The following is a 26,920-nucleotide window of genomic DNA, read 5'->3' as shown; positions in this document are numbered from 1 at the left end:
ATCTGGAAAAATTATTGAAGATCGAGGTTTATTAACACTTCTATAGTAAAAAGTTCTCTCTGGTAATTATCAGACGTGATTACAAGAATTACCAGGCTCAGTCATAGGTTTGCAACGGTATTAAAGCATGCTGAATGTGTGCAGTCTTGGCGACGCCATTGTTATATCGTTGTAACCAGACTCGTGAAGGATTTGAAGATGTGTGCACTGCACATAACAAGCAGCAGCAGCACTCCGTCTTCAGGCCACAAGTGGCCCATCGGGACCATCCGACCGCCGTATCATCCTCAGCTGAGGATGCGGATAGGAGGGGCGTGTGGTCAGCACACCGCTCTCCTGGTCGTTATGATGGATTTCTGTGACCGGAGACACTACTAGTCGGTCGAGTAGCTCCTCAATTGGCATCACGAGACTGAGTCTACCCTGAAAAATGGCAACAGCGCATGGCGGCCCGGATGGTCACCCATTCAAGTGCCAGCCGCGCCCAACAGCGCTTAACTTCAGTGATCTGACGGGAACCGGTGTATCCACTGCGGCAAGGCCGTACGCCAGCTACGAAGTAGCTACCGATCGTTACTGTAGAGGAGAGCTAATCTTTATTCAACTCGTTCGGTGGTCGGGTGTGCTTTTTGTTCAATATTACGTCATTTACAACTACTGAGTATTACTGTTTGATTTTAAAATCCATTTCATTTTTCATATATGTTACGTTCAAATGTAACGATAATATAACGTCACCAACAGCAGTGCTTAAATTTAAAGAAACTAGAGTAGAGTCACTTCTGACGGTTCGTTTTGCTACATCACTTGAGGAAAATTCATTTGCATAAAGTCGCTTTCTTAAAGTTTCGAGAATATTTTATCTGTAGAGGTATGGGAAGTACTAAGTTTAACAGTATTTTGTAAAGACTTATGGTAGTGAGAGGAAGCCACTAAATATCCAGTAAATATCTTATTCTGGAAAGCAAATTTTAACTTTACTAAAAACTAACTTTGATAGCTGTTCCGAGACGAACCAACAAACTTCGCTTTCAAAATTTGTTCCTTCAGAACGTGGAGACCGTATACAACAAACAGAAGCTTCAGTTTCAGGAGAAATTACTCAAAGTGAATTTAATCACAGTTCCTGTTCGATTGGACGCCGTCACTATGTTTGTCAAATGAAAGAAATCAAAATGTGCAGTGAAGAGCTTCGAATACTTTGTTGGTAAATACGACGACCCAGTTGTGTGCCTACTGAACGCTCCAGAAGAAGTTCTAGAGCCCAATTGAATCGTAATCAGGTAAAGACGCGGTCAAGATTAGACAAAGAGTGCTTGACACCTTAAGACAGTGTTCGAGACACAATTTTTTTTGTCAGGGTTCGCGGATTCGCTTTTAGACACTGCGTGAGACAGACATAATCGTAGCAAGATCTGCTTCACAGAAACGACCAAACGATCTATAAACTAAGAGAAGACTGTACACTGAGGTGACAAAAGTCATTGGATACCTCCTAACACTTTGTCGAACCTCCTTTTGCCCGGCTAGTGCAAACTCGCGACATGGACTCAAGTCGTTGGAAGTCCCATGCGGAAATATTGAGCCATGCTGCCTCTATAGCACTCCATAATAACGAAAATGTTACTGGTACAGGATTTTGTGCACGAACCGACATCTCAGTTATGTCGACAGAACCGACTGTCGTCCTTGCGTACCGAGCCGAGTGGAGAGTATGAATCAGAGGCTCAGACGGTTTTGCGACTTGTAGGTTGCACATTCCTCATACTGGACCATAGGGTGGTGGTTTTCTGTGTTTTGATAAATAGATCAGGAGTCCAGTACACGCAGGAAGCGGCTACACAGGTGGTGGGGGCTGTGTGGAGCGGGGCCGGGCGGTTTTTTAGGTTAGAGGTCTCGGGAACGTGAAGAAAGGGCTTCAGTTTCGAAGGGTGCAGGACGAACATAGGAAGAGGGTACACATAAGAAAAGTGAGTATTATAGCTGTAAACTCTGCAATATCCTTTCTTTCAGGAGTGCTGGTTCTGCAAGGTTCGCAGGAGAGCTTCTTTAAAGTTTGGAAGGTAGGAGACGAGGTACTGGCAGAAGTAAAGTTGTGAGGACGGGGCGTGAGTCGTGCTTGGGTACTCAGTTGGTAGAGCACTTGCCCGCGAAAGGCAAAGGGCCCGAGTTCGAGTCTCGGTCCGGCACACGGTTTTAATCTGCCAGGAAGATTCATATCAGCGCACACTCCGCTGTAGAGTTAAAATTTCATTCTAGATGTCATTAGTGTGGCGAAGCAGCTTAAAACACTTAAAAAAGACAAGGCTTCTAGTCCAGATTGTATACCGGTCATGTTCATTTCAGAGTATGCTGATACAAAAGCTCCATACTTAGCAGTCATAAGGAACCGCTCGCTCTCGTATCCTGAGACTGGAAGGTTGAATAAGTCACACCAATAGGAGTAATCCGCTGAATTACAAAGCCGTATCACTAACGTCGATTTGCAGTAGTATATTCGAACATATAATATGCTCGAATATTATGGATCACCTCGAAGAAAACGATTTATTCACAAATAGCCAACACGAACCAACACGAATTCAGGAAGTATCTTCGTTGTGGAACACAACTAGTTCTTTATCATCACGAAGTAATGAGTGCTATTGACAGGGGACGTCAACTTGTTTCCATATTTTTAGATTTCCGGAAGGCTTTTGACACCGTTTCTCAGAACCGACTTCTAATTAAATTTCATGCAAATGGAGTATCGTCTCAGTTGTGTGACTGGATTTATGATTTCCTGTCACCACGGTCACTGTTCGTAGTAACTCACAGAAAGTCATAGAGTAAAACAGAAGTAACATCTGGCGTTTCACAAGGAAGTGTTATAGGCCTCTGTTGTTTCTGATCTACATAAACGATTTAGCAGAGAATATGAGCAGTCCTCCTAGATTGATTGCAGATGATGCTGTCATTGACTGTCATGTAATGTCAGCAGATGATAAGAACGAGTTCCAAAATGGTTTAGGCAAGATATAAGTATGGTGAAAAAATTCACAATTGAATGTAAATCATGAAAAGTGTGAAGTCATCCACATGAGCACTAAAAAGACTCCGATAAATTTCAGTTACAAGATAAATCACACAAATCTAAAGACTGTAAACTCTACTAAATATTTATGGATTACAATTACGAATAACTTAAATTGGAACCGTCACATAGCTAATGTGCTATTAATTGGGAGAACACTTAGAAAATTAACAGGTCTGCCAGAGAAACTGCTTGTACTGCGCTTGTCCGTTTTCTTCTTGCAGTACTGCTGTGTGATGTGGGATTCGCATCAGATAGGGCTGATGAAATGGTTCAAAGAAGTGCAGCTCGTTTTGTACTAACTCGAAATAGGAAAGAGAGTACCACGGACATGATACACGAATTGGTGTGGCAGTGATTAAAACAAAGGCGTTTTTCGTTGCTGCAGGAGCTTCTCTTCCAATTTCAATCACCAATTTTCTCCTCAGAGTGTGCCGCGCGGGATTAGCCGAGCGGTCTAGGGCGCTGCAGTCATGGACTGTGCGGATGGTCCCGGCGGAGGTTCGAGTCCTCCCTCGGGCATGGGTGTGTGTGTTTGTCCTTAGGATAACTTAGGTTAAGTAGTGTGTAAGCTTAGGGACTGATGACCTTAGTAGGTAAGTCCTATACGATTTCACACATATTTGAACTTTTTTTTTCTCCTCAGAGTGTGAAAATATTTTGTTGGCACCCACGCATAGGGAGTAATTATCATTATAACAAAATAAGAGAAAAACGGATAGATTTAAGTGTTCATTTTTCCCGAACGCTATTTGAGAGTGGAACGGTAGAGAAATAACTTTAAAGAGTTCAGTAAACCCTATCCCAGGCACTTGATTATGAATAGCTGAGTAATCACGTAAATGTAGATGTACAAGTATGTCCCATAAAAGTTGCCGGCCATTGTGGCCGAGCGGTTCTAGGCGCTTCAGTCTGGAACCACGCGACCGCTGCGGTCGCAGGTTCGAATACTGCCTCGGGCATGGGTGTGTGTGATGTCCTTAGGTTAGTTAGGTTTAAGTAGTTCTAAGTTCTAGGGGACTGATGACCTCAGATGTTAAGTCCCATAGTGCTCAGAGCCGTTTTTTGAGCCATAAAAGTTCGACTGGGATCATGGCGGGCGATCTGAGTGGCCATATCATTCGCTAGAATTGCCCAGAATGTTCTTCAAACCAACCGAGAACAACTGTGGCACGGTGACATGGAGCATTGTCATCCATAAAAATTCCACCATTGTTCGGGAACATGAAGCCCATGAATGGCTGCAAATGGTCACCAAGTAGCCGAACACAATATAATATAATAAAATAATGGAATAGATGATAATAAAATGCGTGGCTTTCTAAAATGTATTGAATTAATGACATTAATTTTTCGGCATGAATGACAAGCACAATAAGCTGAGCTATGCCTGGAAATAAGTTCGTATTAGTTCATATTATTTTGCAGGGCGAAGTAGTTTCTTTCTCCGCTGTAGATTTGTGCTTACCATTCTTTATAATCCTACGTTTGGTCGTCGTGTTCACCTTTGAAGTCTTGACCGTGTTCCCATTAAGCTTATCGGATCTTCGTAATTTTCCAAAGTACACAGGTGGGCTTCAGTTCTTGTAATTATTGTACTATTTGAAATAACAACTCACACGACCTTTCTGTTAATAAAACAATACTGTATTTTTCTAAACGGTGCACATATGAAATACATACTCCTCACTTATTCATAGCGACCCCAAAATGGCGGTCTACAATTACTCTCTAAAAATGGCGTGCTTCTCACTCGTTCGCTAGCTGAGCGCGAATCCCTCCTTCCTCCTACTGGTACCAGAAAAAATCCTCTGTTTTTAACAACTGAAAGTCAAAAAATACATGACGGTAGGCATAGGCTCTATGATGGGCTACCGCTTCATCTTGTCTCTTTGCCTTTAAAGAAAACGAAAACATAAAGGAAATGCAAAAGGTTTATCACAACAACCATTTCCAGTCAATGATCGATCGGTTCAATTTGATCAGAGGGCCCAGTCTATTCCATATAAACACAGCACACACTACAAGAAGCCATCACCGGACTGCAAGACGACTTCATAACTTGCTTCTATGGCTTCGTGGGCTCTGAGTCACACTCCAGCTCTACCATCAGCTCTTATCAACTGAAATCGAGACTCATCTGGTCAGATCACGGTGTTCAATCGTCTAGGGTCCAACCCATATGATCACGAACCCAGAAGAGGCGCTGCAGGTGACGTAGTGCTGTTAGTGTGGGCACTCACTTCGGTCGTCTGCTGCCATAGCCCATTAACACCAAACTTCGCTGTCCTGTCCTGACGAATACGTACGTCGTATGTCCCAGATTGATTTCTGCGGTTATTTCACGCAGTGTTGCTTGTTTATTCGCTTGTCTTTTAGCACTAATAACTCTACGCAAACGCCGCTGCTCTCTGTCGGTAAGTGAAGGCCGTCGGCCACTGCGGTAGTCCACGGTGAAAGGTCATGGCCGAAATTCGGTATTTTCGGCGCACTCTTGACACTGTGGATCCCGGAATATGGACTCCCTAACAATTTCCGAAACGGAGTGCCCTATGCGACCAGATCCAGCTAACATTCCGCGTTCGAAGACTGGTTATTCCCATCGTGAGACCATAATCACGTCGGGAACCTTTTCACATGAATCACCCGAGTACAGATGACATCTGCGCCAATGTACTGCCTTTTTATACCATGTGTAAGAGATACAACCGCCATTTGTATATATACATATTGCTATATCATGACCTTTGTCACCTCAGTATATTTGAGTTCAGGAAAAGAGGCAGTGGGGTCGTTATATGCCCACTGCCGACCTCCTTCATCTGTTTGTCAACAGTAGTGGAAACCACATGTGGATGAGTATCAGCAACACCACCCAGATTCAGTTAGCTTCTCTGAATGGTCTGCTGGGCCATTCCGTGAATAGCAAGCTGACACAACCAACATTGGCGAAAAACAAAACCAAGATAATAGCGCAGTACTGAAGCTTGAAGGTTAAGAACAGTAAGGATATCAAGATTGTCAACAGGAAGTGACTGAATGGATGGCTCAAATGGCTCTAAGCACTTTGGGACTTAACATCTGAGGTCATCAGTCCCCTAGACTTAGAACTACTTAAACCTAACTAACCTAAGGACATCACACACATCCACGCCCGAGGCAGGATTCGAACCTGCGGCCGTAGCAGCAGCGTGGTTCCGGACTGAAGCGCTTAGAACCGCTCGGCCACAGCGGCCGGCTGACTGAATAGAACAAACAAGGTACGCAGCGGAAACCGACTAAGTTTGAAGCGTTGTGCAGATACTTTAAGTGCAATGCGGGTACAAACATAAATTTGGGGTAAGAAATCAGACGAATTGCAGTTACTCTGTAAAGTCACTTGTATCAAAATGCATAGAAAAAGACCCACGACAATCTTCGAAATTTTGTCGGCGGAGTTCAGGTTCACCCTCCACATCACCAGCCGGAAAAGTGGACACGGTGCTATCGAACATTTTGAGGAAGTCCTGACATACGTGGGGGCGTGTGCCACACTGTAGCCTTTGAGAAGTGGTAGCGGTGGCTAATTATAGAGACATGGACAAATGAGCGTGAATGGATTAAACTATTCTCATGTGCAAAATTTAATGTTTCTGGATGTGTTAGGTGTTCCCGCCTTTCACCATACGAGGATCCATCTTAGTGGACCAGCTGCTATGATGTGAGAAGGGATGCATGGGCGTACTGGCTTCCAAATCTCTGAACACGGTACACTCACACGTCAACCTTATCGTGACACTGTGCTCTTTTCCCATGTGCGTCTTCGTAATGAATTGGGCTCAGACTTCATTTTTATGGGTGACAATGTGCAACCGCATTGAGAAGCGCAAATGGTGGAGCTCTTGGAACGAGAGGGTATTCAGCGAATGTACTCGTCTTTTTTACCGTTCCACCAACTTAGATGCCATCTGGGGCATATAAGATGCATTGAAGAAACGTATTGCAGTACTTCCACATGCGGCGACGGCCACATAATAATTGTCAACCTTACTGGTGGAGGAATTGAACGCCCTGTCACAAGAATTTAAAAATCTTATGGCAGGCATGATAGCGTATTTGAGAGCATCTATTGTCATCCATGGTGATCATATACCCTGTTAAGAACCATGTCCCAACTTTTGCAATGTCCAGGTGACAATAAGGAACCATAGTGGCTTTGAGTGAAAGTGTGATTACTAACCGCCTAATTGCCTATTTCTTTCTGTTATCTTCTTTACAGTACTGTAGCAGTTCTTTCTATGTATGGTCTATGTTTCATCGAACCACGTTACTTTATACTGATACATCATGCGAAAGTTACTTTCACCTTAAATTTTTACCCCAGGTGTGGTCTTGTAACAAATTCAATGCGCTAAATGATGTTGTTGTTGTTGTCGTCTTCAGTCCTTAGACTGGTTTGATGCAGCTCTCCATGCTACTCTATCCTGTGCAAGCTTCTTCATCTCCCAGTACCTATTGCAGCCTACATCCTTCTGAATCTGCTTAGTGTATTCATCTATTGGTCTCCCTCTACGATTTTTACCCTCCACGCTGCCCTCCAATACTAAATTGGTGATCCCTCGATGTCTCAGAACATGTCCTACCAACCGATCCCTTCTTCTAGTCAAGTTGTGCCACAAGCTCCTCTTCTCCCCAATTCTTTTCAATACCTCCTCATTAGTTATGTGATCTACCCATCTAATCTTCAGCATTCTTCTGCAGCACCACATTTCGAAAGCTTCTATTCTCTTCTTGTCTAAACTATTTATCGCCCACGTTTCACTTCCATACATAGCTACACTCCATACAAATACTTTCAGAAACGACTTCCTGACATTTAAATCTATAGTCGATGTTAACAAATTTTTCTTCTTCAGAAACGCTTTCTTCCCATTGCCAGTCTACATTTTATATCCTCTCTACTTCGACCATCATCAGTTATTTTGCTCCCCAAATAGCAAATCTCCTTTACTACTTTAAGTGTCTCATTTCCTAATCTAATTCCCTCAGCATCATCCGACTTAATTCGATTACATTCCATTATCCTCGTTTTGCTTTTGTTGATGATCATCTTATACCCTCTTTTCAAGACACTGTCCATTCCGTTCAACAGCTCTTCCAAGTCCTTTGCTGTTTCTGACAGAATTACAATGTCATCGGCGAACCTCAAAGTTTTTATTTCTTCTCCATGGATTTTAATACCTTCTCAGAACTTTTCTTTTGTTTCCTTTATTGCTTGCTCAATGTACAGATTGAATAACATCGGGGATAGGCTATAACCTCACTCCCTTCCCAACGACTGCTTGCCTTTCATACCCCTCGACTCTTATAACTGCCATCTGGTTTCTGTACAAATTGTAAGTAGCCTTTCGCTCCCTGTATTTTACCCCTGCCACCTTCAGAATTTTAAAGAGAGTATTCCAATCAACGTTGTCAAAAACTTTCTCTAAGTCTGCAAATGCTAGAAATGTAGCTTTGTCTTTCCTTAATCTTTCTTCTAAGATAAGTCGTAAGGTCAGTATTCCATCACGTGTTCGAACATTTCTACGGAATCCAAATTGATCTTCCCCGAGGTTGGCTTCTATCAGTTTTTCCATTCGTCTGTAAAGAATTCGCGTTAGTATTTTGCAGCTGTGACTTATTAAACTGATAGTTCGGTAATTTTCACATCTGTGAACACCTGCTTTCTTTGGGATTGGAATTATTATATTCTTCTTGAAGTCTGAGGGTCTTTCGCCTGTCTCGTACATCTTGCTCACCAGATGGTAGAGTTTTGTCAGGACTGGCTCTCCCAAGGGTATCAGTAGTTCTAATGGAATGTGGTCTACTCCGGGGGCCTTGTTTCGACTCAGATCTTTCAGTGCTCTGTCAAACTCTTCACGCAGTATGATATCTCCCATTTCATCTTCATCTACATCCTCTTCCATTTCCATAATAATGTCCTCAAGTACATCGCCCTTGTATAGACCCTCTATATACTCCTTCCACCTTTCTGCTTTCCCTTCTTTGCTTAGAACTGGGTTTCCATCAAACCTCTTGATATTCATGCAAGTGGTTCTCCTTTCTCCAAAGGTCTCTTTAATTTTCCTGTAGGCAGTATCTATCTTACCCCTAGTGAGATAAGCCTCTACATCCTTACATTTGTCCTCTAGCCATGCCTGTTTAGCCATTTTGCACTTCCTGTCGATATCATTTTTGAGACGTTTGTATTCCTTTTTGCCTGCTTCATTTACTGCATTTTTATGTTTTCTCCTTTCATCAATTAAATTCAATATTTCTTCTGTTACCCAAGGGTTTCTACCAGCCCTCGTCTTTTTACCTATTTGATCCTCCGCTGCCTTCACTATTTCATCCCTCAATGCTACCCATTCCTCTTCTACTGTATTTCTTTCCCCCATTCCTGTCAATTGTTCCCTTATGCTCTCCCTGAAACTCTGTACAACCTCTGGTTCTTTCAGTTTGTCCAGGTCCCATCTCCTTAAATTCCCGCTAAATGATATAATAGTAAAATGCCAGGTCCAGCCCAAGTCACAACACATCTGAAATGCATATACGTAACATCCAGAAGATCGAAACGGCACACATTAAGTTAGCTTTTTGTCATGGTCTTCTAAACCTATGCACGCTCAAGGCAACGCTTAAGTGACCCATTCCAAGGTCGAGGATAAAATTCTGCAGTTTGTTTTCTCTCCCTCTCTCTCTCTCCTTTTTTGTCATCAGTGTTCTGACATGTTTCATGCGGCCTGCCACGAATTCCTCTCCTGTGCCAACCTCTTCATCTCAGAGTAGCACTTGCAAACTACGTCCTCAATTATTTGCTGGATGTATTCCAATCTCAGTCTTCCTCCCCAGTTTTTGCAATCTACAGCTCCCTCTAGTACCTGTCATTGCCTGATGTCTTAACAGATGTCCTATCATCCTGCACTTTCTCCTTGTCAGTGATTTTCACATTTTCCATTCCTCTTTGATTCTGCACAGAACTTCCTCATTCTTTACCTTATTATTTCATCTACTTTTCAACATCCACGTGTAGCACCACATCTCAAACGCTTCGATTCTCTCCTACTCCGGTTTTACCACAGTTCATGTTTCACTACAGAACAATGCTATGTCCCAAACGTACATGTTTGATACTAGTAGACTTCTCTTGGCCAGGGATACCCTTTTTATCAGTGATAGTCTGCTTCTGATGTCTTTCTTGCTCCGTCCGTCCTTGATTATTTCGCTGCCTAGGTAGCAGAATTTCTTAACTTATCAACTTGGCGACCATCAATCCTGATGTTAAGGTTGTCACTGTTCTAATTTCTGCTACTTCTCGTTATTTTCGTCTTTCTTAGATTTACTCTCAATCCATATTCTGTACTCTTTAGTCTGTTCATTCCATTCAGCAGATCGCGTAATTCTTCTTCACTTTCATTCAGGACAGCAATGTCATCAGCGAATCGTATCATTGATATCCTTTCACCTTGAATTTTAATCCCACTCCTGAACCTTTCTTTAATTTCCATCACTACTTCTTCGATATACAGCCCTGTCTTACACTCTTTTCAATCCGAGCACTTCGTTCTTGGTCGTCCACTCTTACTATTTTCTTGTTCGTATTGTACATTACCCGACTTTCCCAGGTAGATTATCGCTATCTTTCTAAGCATTTCGAACATCTTGCACCATTTTATACTGTCCAAAGCTTTCTCCAGGTCGGCAAATCCTAGAACGTGTTTTGACTTTTCCTTTAGTCTTGCTTCCATTATCAACGCGACGTCAGAATTACCTTCCTCGCGCCTTTACCTTTCGTAAAGCTAAACTGATCGTCATCTAACAAATTCTCAATTTTGTTTCCCATTACTCTGTATATTCATCTTGTCAGCAACTTGAATACATGGACTGTTAAGCTGATTGTGCGATAATTCTAGCGCTTATCAGCTCTTACAGTCTTCGGAACTCTGTGGATGATATTTTTCCGAAAGTCGGATGGTACGTCGCCAGACTCATACATTCTACACAGAAACGTGAATAGTGTTCTGTTGCCACTTACCCCAACGATTTTAGAAATTCTGATGGAATTTTATCTATCGCTTCTGTCTTATTTGATCTTAAGTCCACCAAAGCTCTTTTAAATTTTGATTCTAATAGTGAATCCCGTATTTCTTCTAAATCGACTTCTGTTTCTTCTTCTATCGTAGAGCCTTTCAATGTACTCTTTCCACCTGTCCGGTCTCTCCTCTGTATTTTCCTTTCGAAAATCATTCCTTTTTCGATTTCATTACATTTTTCATGCAGCCATTTCGTCTTAGCTTCCCCGCACTTGCTACTTATTTCATTTCTCAGCGATTTGTGTTTCTGCATTCATGAATCTCCCTGTACATTTTTTTATCGCCTTCTTCCATCGATCAACTAAAGTATTTCTTCTGTAACTCATGGTTCTTTCGCAGTTACCTTCTTTGTACCTGTTTTTCATTCCAGCTTATGTGACTGCACTTTTTAGAGATGCCCACTCCTCTTCAACTGTACTGCCTACTGAGCTATTCCTTGTTGCTGTATCTATAGTCTTAGAGAACTTCAAGCGTATCTCGTCTTTCCTTAGTACTTCTGTATCCCACTTCTTTGCGTGTTGGTTCTTTCTGACTAAACTTCAGCTTACTCTTCATCACTATTGCATTGTGATCTGAGTCTATAACTGCTCCTGGGTACGCCTTATAATCCAGTATCTGATTTTGGAATCTCTGACCATGAATTAATCTAACTGAAATCTTCCCGTATCACCCGGAATTTTCCAAGTATACCTCCTTCTCTTATGAATCTTGAACAGAGTATTCGCTATTACTAACTGAAATTTATTACAGAACTCAATTAGTTATTTTCCTTTCTCATTTCTTGTCCCATTCCCATATTCTCCTGTAACCTTTTCTTCTACTCCTTCCCCTACGACTGCATTCCAGTTCCCCACGACTATTAGATTTTCATCTCCCTTTATGTACTGTATCACCCTTTCAACATCCTCATATACTTCCGTATCTCTTCATCTTCTGTTTGTGACGTCGGCATGTAGAATATCGTTGTCGGTGTTGGTTTGCTGTCGATTCTGATGAGAACGACCCTGTACCTAAACTGTTCGCAGTAGCTCACTCTCTGCCCTACCTTCCTATTCATAATGAATCCTCCTCCCGTTATACAATTTTCTGCAGCTGTTAATATTACCGTTTACTCATCTGACTACAAATCCTTGTCTTATTTCCATTTCACTTCACTGACTCCTATCTAGATTCAGCCTTTGCAACTTCCTTTTCTAGTTTTCTAGATACCCCACAACGTTCAAGTTCCTGACAGTCCACGCCCCGACTCGTAGAACGTTATGCTGTCGTTGGTTATTGAATCTTTTTCTCATGGTCACCTCCCCTTTGGCAGTCCCCTCCCGTAGATGTGAATGAGGGACTATTCCGGAATCTCTTGCCAATGGAGAGATCATGATGACACTTTTTTCAGTTATAGGCCATATGTCCTGTGAGTACACGTTATGTGTCCTTACTGCAGTGGTTTACATTACCTTCTGTATTCTCGGGCCGTTGATCATTGCTGATCTCTCCACATTAAAGGGCAGTTTCCCGCCCTAAGGAAAAGAGAGTGCCCAGAATGAGAGTGACTTCTCACGTCGGAAGCCTCTGACCGCCAATGCTGATTATTAATCAAAATACATGCGATGGTGGCTTTCGAATCTGGGACGGAGGACGTTTAGTAATCGAAGACGCTACCCCCAGACCACGGGTTTTATACCTGCAGCCTATAGCGCCTCATTAAAATCACCGTGTTTAAATGCATGCTCCGCCAACCATTATATTCAACAGAACTGTGCTACTATAGAAATAAGCTCATATGGAATTAACAGACATACGGACTCGATGTTCGCCCGCATCTCGTGGTCGTGCGGTAGCGTTCTCGCTTCCCACGCCCGGGTTCCCGGGTTCGATTCCCAGCGGGGTCAGGGATTTTCTCTGCCTCGTGATGGCTGGGTGTTGTGTGCTGTCCTTAGGTTAGTTAGGTTTAAGTAGTTCTGAGTTCTAGGGGAGTTATGACCACACAGCAGTTGAGTCCCATAGTGCTCAGAGCCATTTTTTTTGACTCGATGTTCAAAGCATGATGAATGGGGTCTTTGGTCCAAACAAATTTAGGGGGTGTTGTGGATAAACATTTCACTGTACACTGTACACTGTACTCAGAAGTACACACTGAGAAGTTTCGATGGCTTATACACCTTCATCTTTGGGGTATCAGCGGATTACATGTGAATTTCTTTTATCAGATGTAGTCAGCTGTATGCCTTATGTATCATAGGCATATGCGTATAAACATTAAACAAATGTGTGCTCCTCATTTGTAGTCTGCACTTTAGTGGATCGCATTCGAGATGAAGTGTAACTCAGACATCTGGATACTCCCAGGAGGAGAAACTGTCGTGTTAACTACTGATCCAAGCGAAGATGAGGGTGCGAGCTCTCGAAACGTGTCGTGGAAGAAAATAAAAGTGACTGAAGAAATAACTGTTTAATTTGGCCCCCATAACATATACAGTTACAGTTCCCCTATCACACTCCGAAAGGAGCGAGTTAATGAGATTAATGCTTTTTAAATACGATCAGCCTTTATTAGAAGTAGTATATAATTATTATTATAAATAATGTTGCAACCAGTCGCGGAAACATAATTTATTTATCTTGTTGCAGATCGATTTCGACTGATATCAGTCATCATTGGTGCATTTTTCTGACCGATACATGCGATAAGTAGAAGTACTGTCCTTGGCAGATTTCATGTCTTCCGCTGAATTGACAGGACTATACAGGGTGGTCCATTGATCGTGACCGGGCCAAATATCTCACGAAATAAGCATGAAAAGAAAAAACTACAAAGAACGAAACTCGTCTAGCTTGAAGGGGGAAACCAGATGGCGCTATGGTTGACCCGCTAGATGGCGCTGCCATAGGTCAAACTGATACCAACTACATTTTTAAAAAATAGGAACCCCCATTTTTTATTACATATTCGTGTAGTACGTAAAGATATATGAATGTTTCAGTTGGACCACTTTTTTCGCTTTGTGATAGATGGTGCGTGCTGTAATAGTCACAAACGTATAAGTACGTGGTATCACGTAACATTCCGCCAGTGCGCACGGTATTTGCTTCGTGATACATTACCCGTGTTAAAATGGACCGTTTACCAATTGCGGATCCTGGACGACATCATCCAAGTGTCCGGATCGTTCGCCGGATAGTTACGTTATTTCAAGAAACAGGAAGTGTTCAGCCACATGTGAAACGTCAACCACAACCTGCAACAAATGATAGTGCCCAAGTAGGCGTTTTAGTGGCTGTCGCTGCTAATCCGCACATCAGTAGCAGACAAATTGAGCGAGAATCGGGAATCTCAAAAACGTCGGTGTTGAGAATGTTACATCAACATCTATTGCACTTGTACCATATTTCTATGCACCAGCAATTGCATGGCGACAATTTTGAACGTCGTGTACAGTTGTGCCACTGGGCACAAGAGGAATTACAGGACGATGACAGATTTTTGCACGCGTTCTATTTAGCGACGAAGCGTCATTTACCAACAGCGGTAACATAAACCGGCATAATATGCACTATTGGACAACGGAAAATCCACGATGGCTGCGACAAATGGAACATCAGCGATCTTGGCGGGTTAATGTACAATTCAGTAGCACGATCCCTATAGATGCAATAAGCCAGTAGGGAATTTTGGCTTGGGGGAAACAAATGAAAGTGGTGAAAATTTGGTAGATTTCTCCAATCAAAGTAATGTGCTTATTACAAACTCATTAACTGAAGTTCCTCTTAGAAGAAGATACACACGGGAGCTGCCAGGCAATAGACGATTTCAATTAAATTATGCACGGTGACACAAAAGGAATGGTCAATATGCAAGAATATGACAGGAACGCTCATTTGAAGCGAAAAACCTCATATCGTCATATGCTCTATTCCGAATGGTTTCCGATATAGAACACATTTAATGTACATTTGGTTTTGGGCTAGTGGCGCTCACATGTGTGCATATGGGGTTTTAGATAAAAGGAAACTGGAACCCAGAAAGGCTTGGATGACAGAAGAAATACTACACCTAGTTCACGAAAGGAAGAATATCACGAAGGAAAACCATATAGAAAACCATAAAAAATTAAAGAATCACATCACGAACAGTTTCAGGGAAGAAAAAGGGGAAAGGACCAAAAGCATTGCTGAACAGATACAAAATGATCGGAAAAAAGGAAAACGAGACCCAGTTTATGAGAAAATCAGAGTTCTTCCGTACAAGTTTTAGAACGAAATCTGTAGTAGTTAAAGAGTGGATATTAATGGCGGACAGTGCTGAGATATGTACTAGTTGGAAAGACTACATGAAAGAACTATACGATGATAAGGATTTGAAGGATGAAAATAATCCAATTGAAGATATCAATGAGTGTGAAAGAGAAATGCGAGTCTCAATCATTAAACGTGAATTACAACATACCCTACGGAGTCTCAACGAAAGAAAAAGCAACTGTTGTTGATAACATTCGTGCAGAACTGTGGAAAAATGTAAGAAAAACATGTAAGATCCATTATTCAGAGTAAAAATGACTGCTACGAAAGACGAATCATGCCAGGAAGACTTCGCACGATGCAGAACCATTACCATACCTAAAAGAGGAAAGACAGTAGGCGGTATCAGTTACGTAACAATATCAATGTTATCACATACCTCAAAAATAATAATTAATAGAGTTAAGAAGGAGATGAGAGGAAATGCCGATGAGTAAATTGCAAAAGAATTTGGATTTAAAGAATTCAGAGTAACAAGAGAAGTAATTTCTGGCTTTGTATCTGCTGTTGCAGAGAAGGACAGATATAAATAGAAGAACTTATATTACCTTTATTGATTTGCAGAAAGCTTTTGACAATGTAAAGTGGGAGTTACTCTTTAGAATTACATACGTCAACAAAACTTTATAATCACCCCTTCTTTCTAAATTCGTGGCACAGATAACAAAAAATTGGCTCTGAGGTATGCGTATATATTCATTTGCGAGAATACCAAATTAAAAAAAAATGTTTGCGAAATGGCAGTATCTTCTGTTTCTTATAACGTCAATAGGTGATGGAATGTCCCCTCGCTTGGATGAAGGCTTGAATCCGTCTTGGAATGCCGCGATGAGACCATGAAGCCAGCTCTGGTCCAATTTGTCTCACTGTGCAAGGTCTATTCTGCGTAAGTTGCACAGAGTACGTGGTCGTTGCGACGTCCAAAAACATCTGATTTTTAGTCTACGCCACACACGTTCGATTAGGTTCATGTCCAGAGAGCAGGTCGGCCTCTCCATTCTGGTGATCCAATCATCCAAGCATTTCCGTAAACTTTGAAGTTGTGTGAATTGTTTTAGTTACTGATGTTAAGGTTAGAAAATTCGTTCTACCATTGTCTTCACATTCTACCGTGGCGTTCATATTTCTGCCCTGTTTACTGATTTTAGCTAGTAAGTTGTAAATGTCGTTTATGTCACTGTAACAGATTTTTTTCCCTTAACAGGCATATTTTTCGACAAGTAACCTCACTGGCACACAAAGCGAACAAAACTAAACTCACTTCATATTAATTACAAAGTAAAAGCAACTGTAAATGCACCTGATGACAGCAGCATGCTGCCGAAAAACTTCGTACTACTATATATTAGTAACAAGTGATTGTTGCAGTACTTACTATCACAGAGAAACCTTACAGTGCAGTTGCCGCCCTCAAATACACTGAAGAGCCAAAGAAGCTCGTACATCTGCCTAATATCTATAGCACCCACCTGAGCACGCCGAAGTGCCGCAATACGACGTGGCATGAACTCCACTAATGTCTGAAGTAGTGCTGGAGGGAACTGAAACCATGAAACATGCAGAGCTGTCCATAAATTCGTAAGAGTACGAGGGAGTGCAGATCTCTTATGAACAGCGCGTTGCAAGGCATCTCAGATATGCTCAATAACGTTGATGTCTGGGGAATTCGGCGGCCGGCGGAAGCGTTTAAACGAAGAAGAAGAACGTTCCTGGAGCCACTCTGTAGCAATTCTGGGAGCGTGGGGTGTCGCCTTGTCCTGCTGGAATTGCCCAAGTCTGTCAGAATGCACAATGGGTATTCGGATCCACGTGATCAGACAGGATGCTTACGTACGCGTCACCTGTCAGAGTCATATCTAGACGTATCAGGGGTTCCGTATCACTCCTACTGCACACGCCCCACACTATTACAGAGCCTCCACCAGCTTGAATAGTCCCCTGCTGACATGTAGGATCCACGGATTCATGAGGTTGTCTTCACACCCGTACACGTCCATCCGCTCGATACAATTTGAAACGAGATTTTTTCGACCAGGCAATATGTTTCCAGTCATCAACAATCCACTGTAGGGGTTGACGGAACCCGGCGAGGCGTAAAGCTTTGTGTCGTGCAGTCGTCTAGGGTACACGAGTGAGCCTTCGGCTTCGAAAATCTGCATCGATGACGTTTCATTGAATGATTCGCACGCTTACACTTGTTAATGACCCAGCACTGAAATCTTCAGCAATTTGGGAAGGGTTGCACTTCTGTGACGTTGAGCGATTCTCTTAAGTTGTCGTTGGTCCTGTTCTTGTAGGATCTTATTCCGGCCGCAGCCATGTTGCAAATTTGATGTTGTACCGGATTCCTGGTATTCACGGTACACTCGTGAAATGGTCGTACGGGAAAATCTCCACTTCATCGCTACCTCGAAGATGCTGTGGCCCATCGCTCGTGAGGTGACTATAACACCACATTCAAACTCACTTAAATCTTGATAACCTGCGATTGTAGCAGCAGTAACCAGTCTAATAACTGCGCCAGACACTTGTTTGTCTTATATAGACATTGCTGACCGCAGCGTCGTATTCTGCCAGTTTACATATCTCTGTATTTGAATACGCATACCTATACCAGTTTCTTTGCCGCATCAGTGTATTAGCACAGACGAAATACGACATGAAATGCCAACATTTGGACGACTATATCACTCCGGTAATTGTTGAACATGCCGGCCTGGGATTAGGCACCATGCGTACCTGCGAACTTCCTGCGAGAGATGTGAACTCCGGCACTTTGCTGCGAATACACCCTCCGTTTACAAGATATATTTTGATTCTCACTCTCCGGATTCGGTCTGCTGGAAACAATGCTACCTGTGACCCTATCTTTTCTGCTGGGAGCTTCGGAGTTCCACCAAATAAATGGGGCACTCTAGAAAGCTAGCATTACAAAGAGAGAGAAAGAGGGGGAGACAGACAGAGAGAGAGTGAGAGAGGGGGGGGGGGGGCAGGGAGAGAGTATCATGAACAGGGAATTGCTGCGTGAGCTGGGATTCCAAAACCACGCACCTGTGATGCTGATGCCCATAACTGGAAAACGTGGTGCCGAAGGCGTAACAGCTGAACTATGGAGCGTTATTACAAAGGATGATGTGACCGTTTTGGCTTATCTTATCCAGTCCATGGTACAATGTTTGTTTCTCAACGGTGATGCAGTGTTTCAAGTAGACGGAGACCCTGTTCACGTAGTTCGCATCAACCAGAACTGATTTTGGAAGCACGAGGATGAATTGTCCCAGCCACTCTGGCCAAAAAAGTCACCAGATTTCAATATGAATTAGTCTTTGTGACCATTTTGGAGAGGAGGATGCTTGTTCGCTATCTACCTCCATCATATTTACTTGCAATTGCCACTATTTTGCAGAAGGGATGGTATGAGATTCCCTTGAAAACCTTATAGGACCAGCATTTATCAGTTCACAGACGACTGGAAGCTGTTGTTAATGCCAGAGGTTTCCCTACACTGTACTGAGCTTGGTAATGATGATATTCGGTTTGTGGGCCGCTCAACTGCGCTGTTATCAAAATGGTTCAAATGGCTCTGAGCACTATGGGACTTAACATCTATGGTCATAAGTCCCCTAGAACTTAGAACTACTTAAGCCTAACTAACCTAAGGACATCACACAACACCCAGTCATCACGAGGCAGAGAAAATCCCTAACCCCGCCGGGAATCGAACACGGGAACCCGGGCGCGGGAAGCAAGAACGCTACCGCACGACCACGAGCTGCGGACTGCGCGGTTATCAGCGCCCGTACAAATTCCCAATATTTTGCTCAGTCCAAACTCTCCACTTTCATGAATGATGATGAAATGATGAGGACAACACTAACACCCAGTCATCTCGAGGTAGGTGAAAATCCCTGACCCCCGCCGGGAGTCGTACCCGGGACCCCGTGCTCGGGAAGCGAGAACGTGATCGCGAGACCAAGAGCTGCAGACGCTTGGTAATGTGTGCATCCCACGTATTTTTAAGAGTAAAACATGCTGAGCTGGAACTCTTCAAGAGTTTATCTGTGTGTTGGCAACTTAACTTACAATCCATTTCTGGCGCTAGCAATTGTTTTGTTGTGAAATTGCGTGATATGAGTCTTAGCAAGATTAAGACAAAAAGTTCTGTGTGATCCAGTAATAGGATTGGTGAGACATCAAGCAAACTGTGTCTGATAAGGTCGAGTTTTGGCGCTTGTTTGGTATGCTTGTGAAATCAGTAAACATCATAGTTTTTGAATCGTCATTTGGATGGTCATTTATGTACGTTAAGAGCAAGAGCTTACTCAGTATTTATTACTTAGCGATATCGCTTTCGATACCTGTCTCCAACAGCGTGGAAGATCCCATAACAATAGATTACCTCAAGTCATTCGTAAATCGCAAATTTTCAACCCTTGCGCTGTAAGTGTCAGCAGTGTAGGGCAGAAAATGGTTCAAATGGCTCTGAGCACTATGGGACTTAACAGCTGTGGTCATCAGTCCCCTAGAACTTAGAACTACTTAAACCTAACTAACCTAAGGACATCACACACATCCATGCCCGAGGCAGGATTCTAACCTGCGACCGTAGCAGTCGCGCGGTTCCGGACTGCGCGGCTAGAACCGCGAGACCACCGCGGCCGGCTGTAGGGCAGAAACATATATCTACAGACCTAACTGAAATTGTCTAGTTGTCTTTCATCTTTTGTGTTTACCAGTGGACAAAAGCGTCAAGATGGGAGCAAGAATTACCTTCATTGTTCTTCACTGTGTAACAGTTGTGAGGTTTTAAAGTATACAACTGTTCCGTTCAGAGACGGCACTGGTGCTTTACTGGTGTCTGGTTAGTCGCGCCCTGTCAGTACGTAACCTCTAGCAACTCTCCCAGGTATTCAGTGTCGTAGAATCGTTAAGCATCCACTTATTCCCAGAAAAAACGGAGCGTACAATCATTAACATTAAAAATGAGATGGTTTTCGGAGGCGTCTCGTGCTCTAAACAAATAAAAGGAATCGGGAATGACCGTGAGAGAGTCAAACTGTTTTCTAATTAACAGACTCTTTAGATCGGGCGGTATCGGATGCTTCTGTCTTTTTCTCATATCGGGCAATTGCGAATCATAAGCTCTTTATGGGTAGGTGAGCTAATGAGAGGGACAAAATGAATGGATGAGCAAGTGTATCGGAATATGCAGCAAGGTCAGACTGACTCAGTTATTAACTACCAGAGAAACTGAATACGGAGAAAAAATAAACCCCTTCGTGCTGTAGTATGGGAAAAATATCGGAAATAAACATCTGGCATTAATCAAAAGGTTCTCAACAAAAGAAAGGATCTACGTGGTAGCATCAACATTTGAAGGGAAATAGTGAATAAATTCAAGACATATTATTTATTAATATACTACTGGGAGGAGATACAATACTTTTTTTCTTTTCCTTATTGATCAGCAGCTAGCTGATCGCAAGTTAAATAGAGCTCCCACAGTGAAAGTGTCAAATGTCTTTGCAGTCACATGACAAGAAGTTGCTGCACGGTTGAATTTGGTAAGTAACTGACGCAAGAGATCGTACAGAATTTTTTTCTGAAAAAAAATTGGTTTGTTTAATGCAGATGTAAGTAAATTACTTAGTTCGAGATGAAAGCGGGGTATGCGAAACGCTTCGTGCGGATACTATGCTTCAATTTGCTTCTTTCTACCATCACAAGCAATGGGATGAGATACGTCTAGATTTATCATTGACGTTTAACCACTGTTATTTCAATGTTCTAAGTGAGATAAGAGAACAACAAGATCACCCTTCCTTTCACTTGTTTTATTAAAGGGGGCTGTGGTAATTGCCGTTCAGAATTTCGGGATCTGGGAGGAAGAATGAAGGTAAAGATCTGCGCTCGATAGTCCAATCGAGTCCGACCGACCGCCATGTCATTCTCAAAAATGGCGTCATCGGTTGCGGTATGGGGAGGCATGAGGTCAGCACACCACTCCCTCAGTCCTTACCGGGTTTCTTGACCTTGGAACCACTATTGATCGATAGAGCAGCTCCTTAGTTGGCCACACTAGGCAGAGTGCAGCCTATAGGACGCTGTGAGGAGGTACGCTAAGAACCTAGAGGAGTTATCACCCCCTAAGATTAAAATGAAAGCTCCTAAGAGCTAAAGAGAAAAATATAACATTAAATTAATAAAACAAAATTTTTTTCGAAAATTTATTTCGTTCTGATGAAACAGAACTGACAATAATTTGTCAAAAGGTTGTTAGTTAATATCCATCAATATCACAAAAGACTTAAAAACACATAGGAAATGAAATACAGTACTGTACACATACACTATTGATGAAAAATGTATGGAAACAGTATCTGCCCTAAAATATCTATGAATAACTATCCAGAACTACGTTACATTGAGTGACCACATAAAACAAGTAATAGGAAAAGCAGATGCTAGTTGATAGGCAGAATCTTAAGAAAACGTAACTCATCCACGGAGAAAGTACGTTACAAAGGGTTTGGTCGATCTATTTTTGAGTATTGTTCATCAGTCTGGTATTCTTACCAGGTACGACTGATGGAAGAGATAGAAGAGATAAAACGAAGAGCGGTGCGTTTCGTTACAAGATCGTTTAGTCCGCGCGAGAGCGATAGAGAGATACTCAACAAACTCCACTGGCAGACGCTACAAAAGAGACGTTGTGCATGACGGAGAGGTTTAATACTGAAATTTAGAAAGAGCACTTTACTGGAAGAGCCTGACAACATCTTATTTCCTCCCATATACATCTCGCGTTATGACCACGAGAGAAAATTCGAGAAATTAGAGCCAGTAGAGAGGTTTACCGACAATCATTCTTCCCACGCGCCATTTGCGAAGTACTGGCACCTTCCATAACACACCGTTAGACGGCTTTCAGAGTGTGATCTAGATATAGAATACAGAATGCATTTACCGCAATTTACATATGTGGAAGCTGATTTTCGTCATGTAAGCAACGAAAACAAAAATGGGGAACTGAATCAACGTGGATCATAAATTTATCATTTGAATTGGCTTGGACCAGTCCGGATAAAAATAAATTATAACGATTCAGTAGCAATAACTAAACAATGACACATTATTTATTGGTTTAGAAGTTACGTACCGAAACAAGTGCATATCATTTGTTCGAACACCAGCTACTATTTCTCATTTTAAGTAGGGATGCATTAACTTTTGATCTCTAACGTTTACTTAGGTGCTACACTTTGCTGGGAATAGTAACTGACACTTAATCTCGTTCAGGAGTGATTGTTCCAGAAAGGCTGGGAAGCACCGAAAGTTATGACCTTTCGAGATTAATAGCCAGTACCGTCTTAAATAATAATTAGTAACAAAATAAATGAACAGAGGTCACATTTTAAAAATTTGGCTGTGATACGAGTCATGGAAATGGAAATGCCGTGTGGCTGGGGCCTCCAGTCGGGTAGACCGTTTGCTTGCTGCAAGTCTTTCGAGTTGACGCCACTTCGGCGACTTGGGCGTCGATGGTGATGAAATGGAGACGATAAGGACAACACCCAGTGCCCGAGCGGAGAAAATCTCCGACCCAACAGGGAATCGAACCCGAGCTGTTAGATGTGACATTCCGTCTCGCTGACGACTCAGCTACCAGGGGTGGACATACGAGTCATGATTATGAAAATGTGCACAAATTTCAAACAGTATGTAGATTCATAAACACAACAAATTCGAAAAAAATATAGATTTTATTAAATTGTGAAGATACTAATACTGTTTGTTGTATGGTAGTGACGGTTGGATATATAAAATGAAAGTTGCCAGCAAAATACAACCTGCAGAGTTGCGATTCTTGAGTAAAGTGAATGGCTGCACAGTAACAGAGTTAGTAAAGAACGAAAACTTTAGAAATGAGTCGAATATACATACTATAAATAAGGAAATGGCTGAATACAGCAATTGGTGAAACGAGCAAATGAAGAAAATGAGAAACGAAAGACTGCAGAAGAAAATCGTCAACTAAAATGAGAAGCGTGGGAAGACAAATAAGAGCAGGGAAATGAAGGACATAAACTTTGTGAAGATCGAAAGCGTTGATGCCTAAACTCTGCATATAAAACAATGACGACTACAGACTGTTGGATGGTTATTTTCTGATTGATGTTCGTGCCTATGCGGTAAAAGTCGCACCCTTTCGATACTTTACTGTCCCCTATACAGGGTGCTCCATTTATAGTACCAGGCCAAATATCTCACGAAATAAGCATCTAACCAAAAAAAGTAAAAAGAACGAAACTCGTCTAGCTTGAATGGAGAAACCAGATGGCGCTATGGTTGGCCCGCTAGATAGCGCTGCCATAGATCAAACGGATATCAACTGCGTTTTTTAAAAATAGGAACGCCCATTTTTATTACATATTCGTGAAGTACGTAAAGAAATATGAATGTTTTAGTTGGACCAGTTTTTCGCAATATGGTACATCGCGCTGTAATAGTCACAAACGTATAAGCACTTGGTATCACGTAACATTCCGCCAATGCGGACGGTATTTGTTTCGTGATACATTACCCGTGTTAAAATGGACTGTTTACCAATTGCAGACAAGGTCGATATCGTGTTTATGTATGGCTATTGTGGTCTTAATGCCCAACGGGCGTGTGCTATGTATGCTGCTCGGTATCCTGGGCGACATCATCCAAGTGTCTGGACGGATAGTTACGTTATTTAAGGAAACAGGTCGTGTTCAGCCACATGTGAAACGTCAACCACGACCTGCAACAAATGATGATGCCCAAGTAGGTGTTTTAGCTGCTGCCGCGGCTAATCTGCACATCAGAGCAGACAAACTGCGCAAGAATCGGGAATCTCAAAAACGTCGGTGTTGAGAATGCTACATCAACATCGTTCTATTTAGTGACGGAGCGTCATTCATCAACAGCGGTAACATAAACCAACATAATATGCACTATTGAGCAACGGAAAATCCACGATGGCTGCGACAAGTGGAACATCAGCGACCTTGACGGGTTAATGTAGGGTGCGGCACTATGGGAGGAAGGATAACTGGACCCCATTTTATCGATGGCAATCTAAATGGTGCAATGTATGCTGATTTCCTACGTAATGTTCTACCGATGTTACTACAAGACGTTTCACTGCATGACAGAATGGCGATGTACTTTCAACATAATGGATGTCCGGCACACAGCTCGCGTGCGGTTGAAGCGGTATTGAATAGCATATTTCATGACAGGTGGATTGGTCGTCTAAGCACCATACCATGGCCCGCACGTATACCGGATCTGACGTCCCCGGATTTCTTTCTGTGGGGAAAGTTGAAGGATATTTGCTATCGCGATCCACCGATAACGCTTGACAACATGCGACAGCGCATTGTCAATGCATGTGCGAACATTACGTAAGGCGAACTACTCGCTGTTTAGACGAATGTCGTTAAACGTATTGCCAAATGCATTGAGGTTGACGGACATCATTTTCAGCATTTATTGCATTAATGTGGCATTTACAGGTAATCACACTGTAACAGCAGGCGTTCTCAGAAATGATAAGTTCGCAAAGGTACATGTATCACATTGGAACAACCGAAATGAAATGTTCAAACGTACCTACGTTCTGTATTTTAATTTAAAAAAAACCTTCCTGTTACCAACTGTTCGTCTAAAATTGTGAGCCATTTGTTTGTGACTATTACAGCGCCATCTGTCACAAAGCGAAAAAAGTGATCCAACTAAAACATTCGTATTTCTTTACGTACTACACGAGTACGAAATAAAAATGGGGGTTCCTATTCAAATAAACGCGGTTAATATCCGTTTGACCTATGGCAGCGCCATCTAGCGGGCCAACCATAGTGCGATCTGGTTTCCCCCTTCAAGCTAGACAACTTTCGTTCTTTGTAGTTTTTCCGTTTGACGCTTATTTCGTGAGATATTTGGCCGGGTCACGATCAATGGTCCACCCTGTATAAAGCAATAATACAGTTTTGCTTCCAGCTAAATTCCTTGACCATTCTTCGATAGCTATGTGTTACTTTTCTCTGAAAGAAGTTGAGCAGCTGCCGCTAATAGCGCAGGGCGTATTAGCACTACATGACGCGCAGAGGCAAAGTAATTGAAAAGTATTTTGTAGGGCGGGCCTGGTTCCCGCTTTCCAGAGGGGAAGTTTCCTCTGGGAGATGAAGACACGGGGCGCTACGCGGCGCAAATGACTGGAGCACTCGGCGCCCTCTGGAGGAGAAGTTGCCAGGTCTGCAGACGGGACGGGACGAACGCAGCGGCGGCGCCAAGTTCGGTGCCGGCGCGCAGGATTCGGGTCACACGTGACTCGAATGAGAGTGGATGTAGCGTCGTCTGCTTCAGGAAATGGTCGTGTTTCGGCGAACTCCTTCGTCAGACAGTGGAGCACGCCGCGCGGAATCTGGTGAACAGGCTTTCCATTTCGCAGCGGGATTGCCTTTAAAGAGCCGCTCGACTTACTTCGTGACAGATCACCCCGATTTCCCAGAGCCTGGGAAATGTCTCATTCCATTTTCCTCTGCCACTTACAAGACAACGTTTTTGGCTGAAAAAAGAAATCAACTCCGAAACGAGACTCATCTCGCCTATGATGACTCAGGAAACGACTATCATTTGTGTGTAATTCCAATAGCTGTGTCCAAATGGACCAGTGAAAACAACTTTCGGAAGTATATTTCCATATTACCAACAACGAGACATTGAAAAATAAATGTAGCCTGAAATATGAGAGTTAACTCTATTTTAGAGTGGAAAACAGAGAAAAGTATTATCTCTTGGAACATCCTATAAACGCAAACATGTTGTCAATAAATACGCTCCAAACATAATTATAAATTATCGTTATTTTTGCCTTCTCTGAGACATAGTCAGTCTAGGCACTTAATAAAAGGATGTGCATTTTATGCTATTCACGATTTGCTTCTTTTCATTTACGAAGCATCCTCGTTGGCCTATCATACATTTTTGTTGCATGTACGTAAAATTACGTTGTATAAAGATTCCTGGCGTATTACTATGTTATAGTTTTTTTCCGTACTTCTCTTATTGTTAGCATCAATGATACCCCTGCACCGCCGCGGCAGAAATAGCATCGAACGTTAGTGGTATGTACTAATGCCTTTTACATTTGGTGCTTTGCTGCTTCTAGAATTTGTAAATATGTCTTATTAATAATTGTTTGAAGTAAACGGCTTGCTGATAGTAATTTATTTTACCGGAATAGTTTCGAGTGTTGCTCATCATCGACAGTATGTGTATTACAAAAGACACAAATTTACTTTAATACGTTATTTATAACATATTATTAGTGTTTTATACCTACGTGGTTTTCCATGTTATAACGTCGCTTTCCTAATGCATTGTACTTTTTAGCGAACGCCAATGACGATAT

At 42.4% G+C, this 26,920-nt stretch overlaps 1 protein-coding gene and 1 pseudogene across 1 annotated transcript in view; both read right to left on the bottom strand.

The window, feature by feature from the left end:
- Positions 1 to 13,001, bottom strand: part of LOC126101223 (odorant receptor Or2-like) — an 87,683-nt gene extending 74,682 nt beyond the window's left edge. Inside the window, exon 1 of the mRNA XM_049911914.1 lies at positions 12,981 to 13,001. Within this exon, the coding sequence (XP_049767871.1) occupies positions 12,981 to 13,001 (21 nt within the window). The remainder of the gene's footprint in view (positions 1 to 12,980) is intronic.
- Positions 433 to 549, bottom strand: LOC126102532 (5S ribosomal RNA; annotated as a pseudogene).
- Positions 13,002 to 26,920: the final 13,919 nt, after the last annotated feature.

The sequence above is a fragment of the Schistocerca cancellata genome, chromosome 9 (assembly GCF_023864275.1).
Source record: "Schistocerca cancellata isolate TAMUIC-IGC-003103 chromosome 9, iqSchCanc2.1, whole genome shotgun sequence".
Taxonomy (NCBI): domain Eukaryota; kingdom Metazoa; phylum Arthropoda; class Insecta; order Orthoptera; family Acrididae; genus Schistocerca; species Schistocerca cancellata.
Note: the sequence above shows the minus strand (reverse complement) of the source record. Positions and strands in the feature narration are given on the sequence as shown.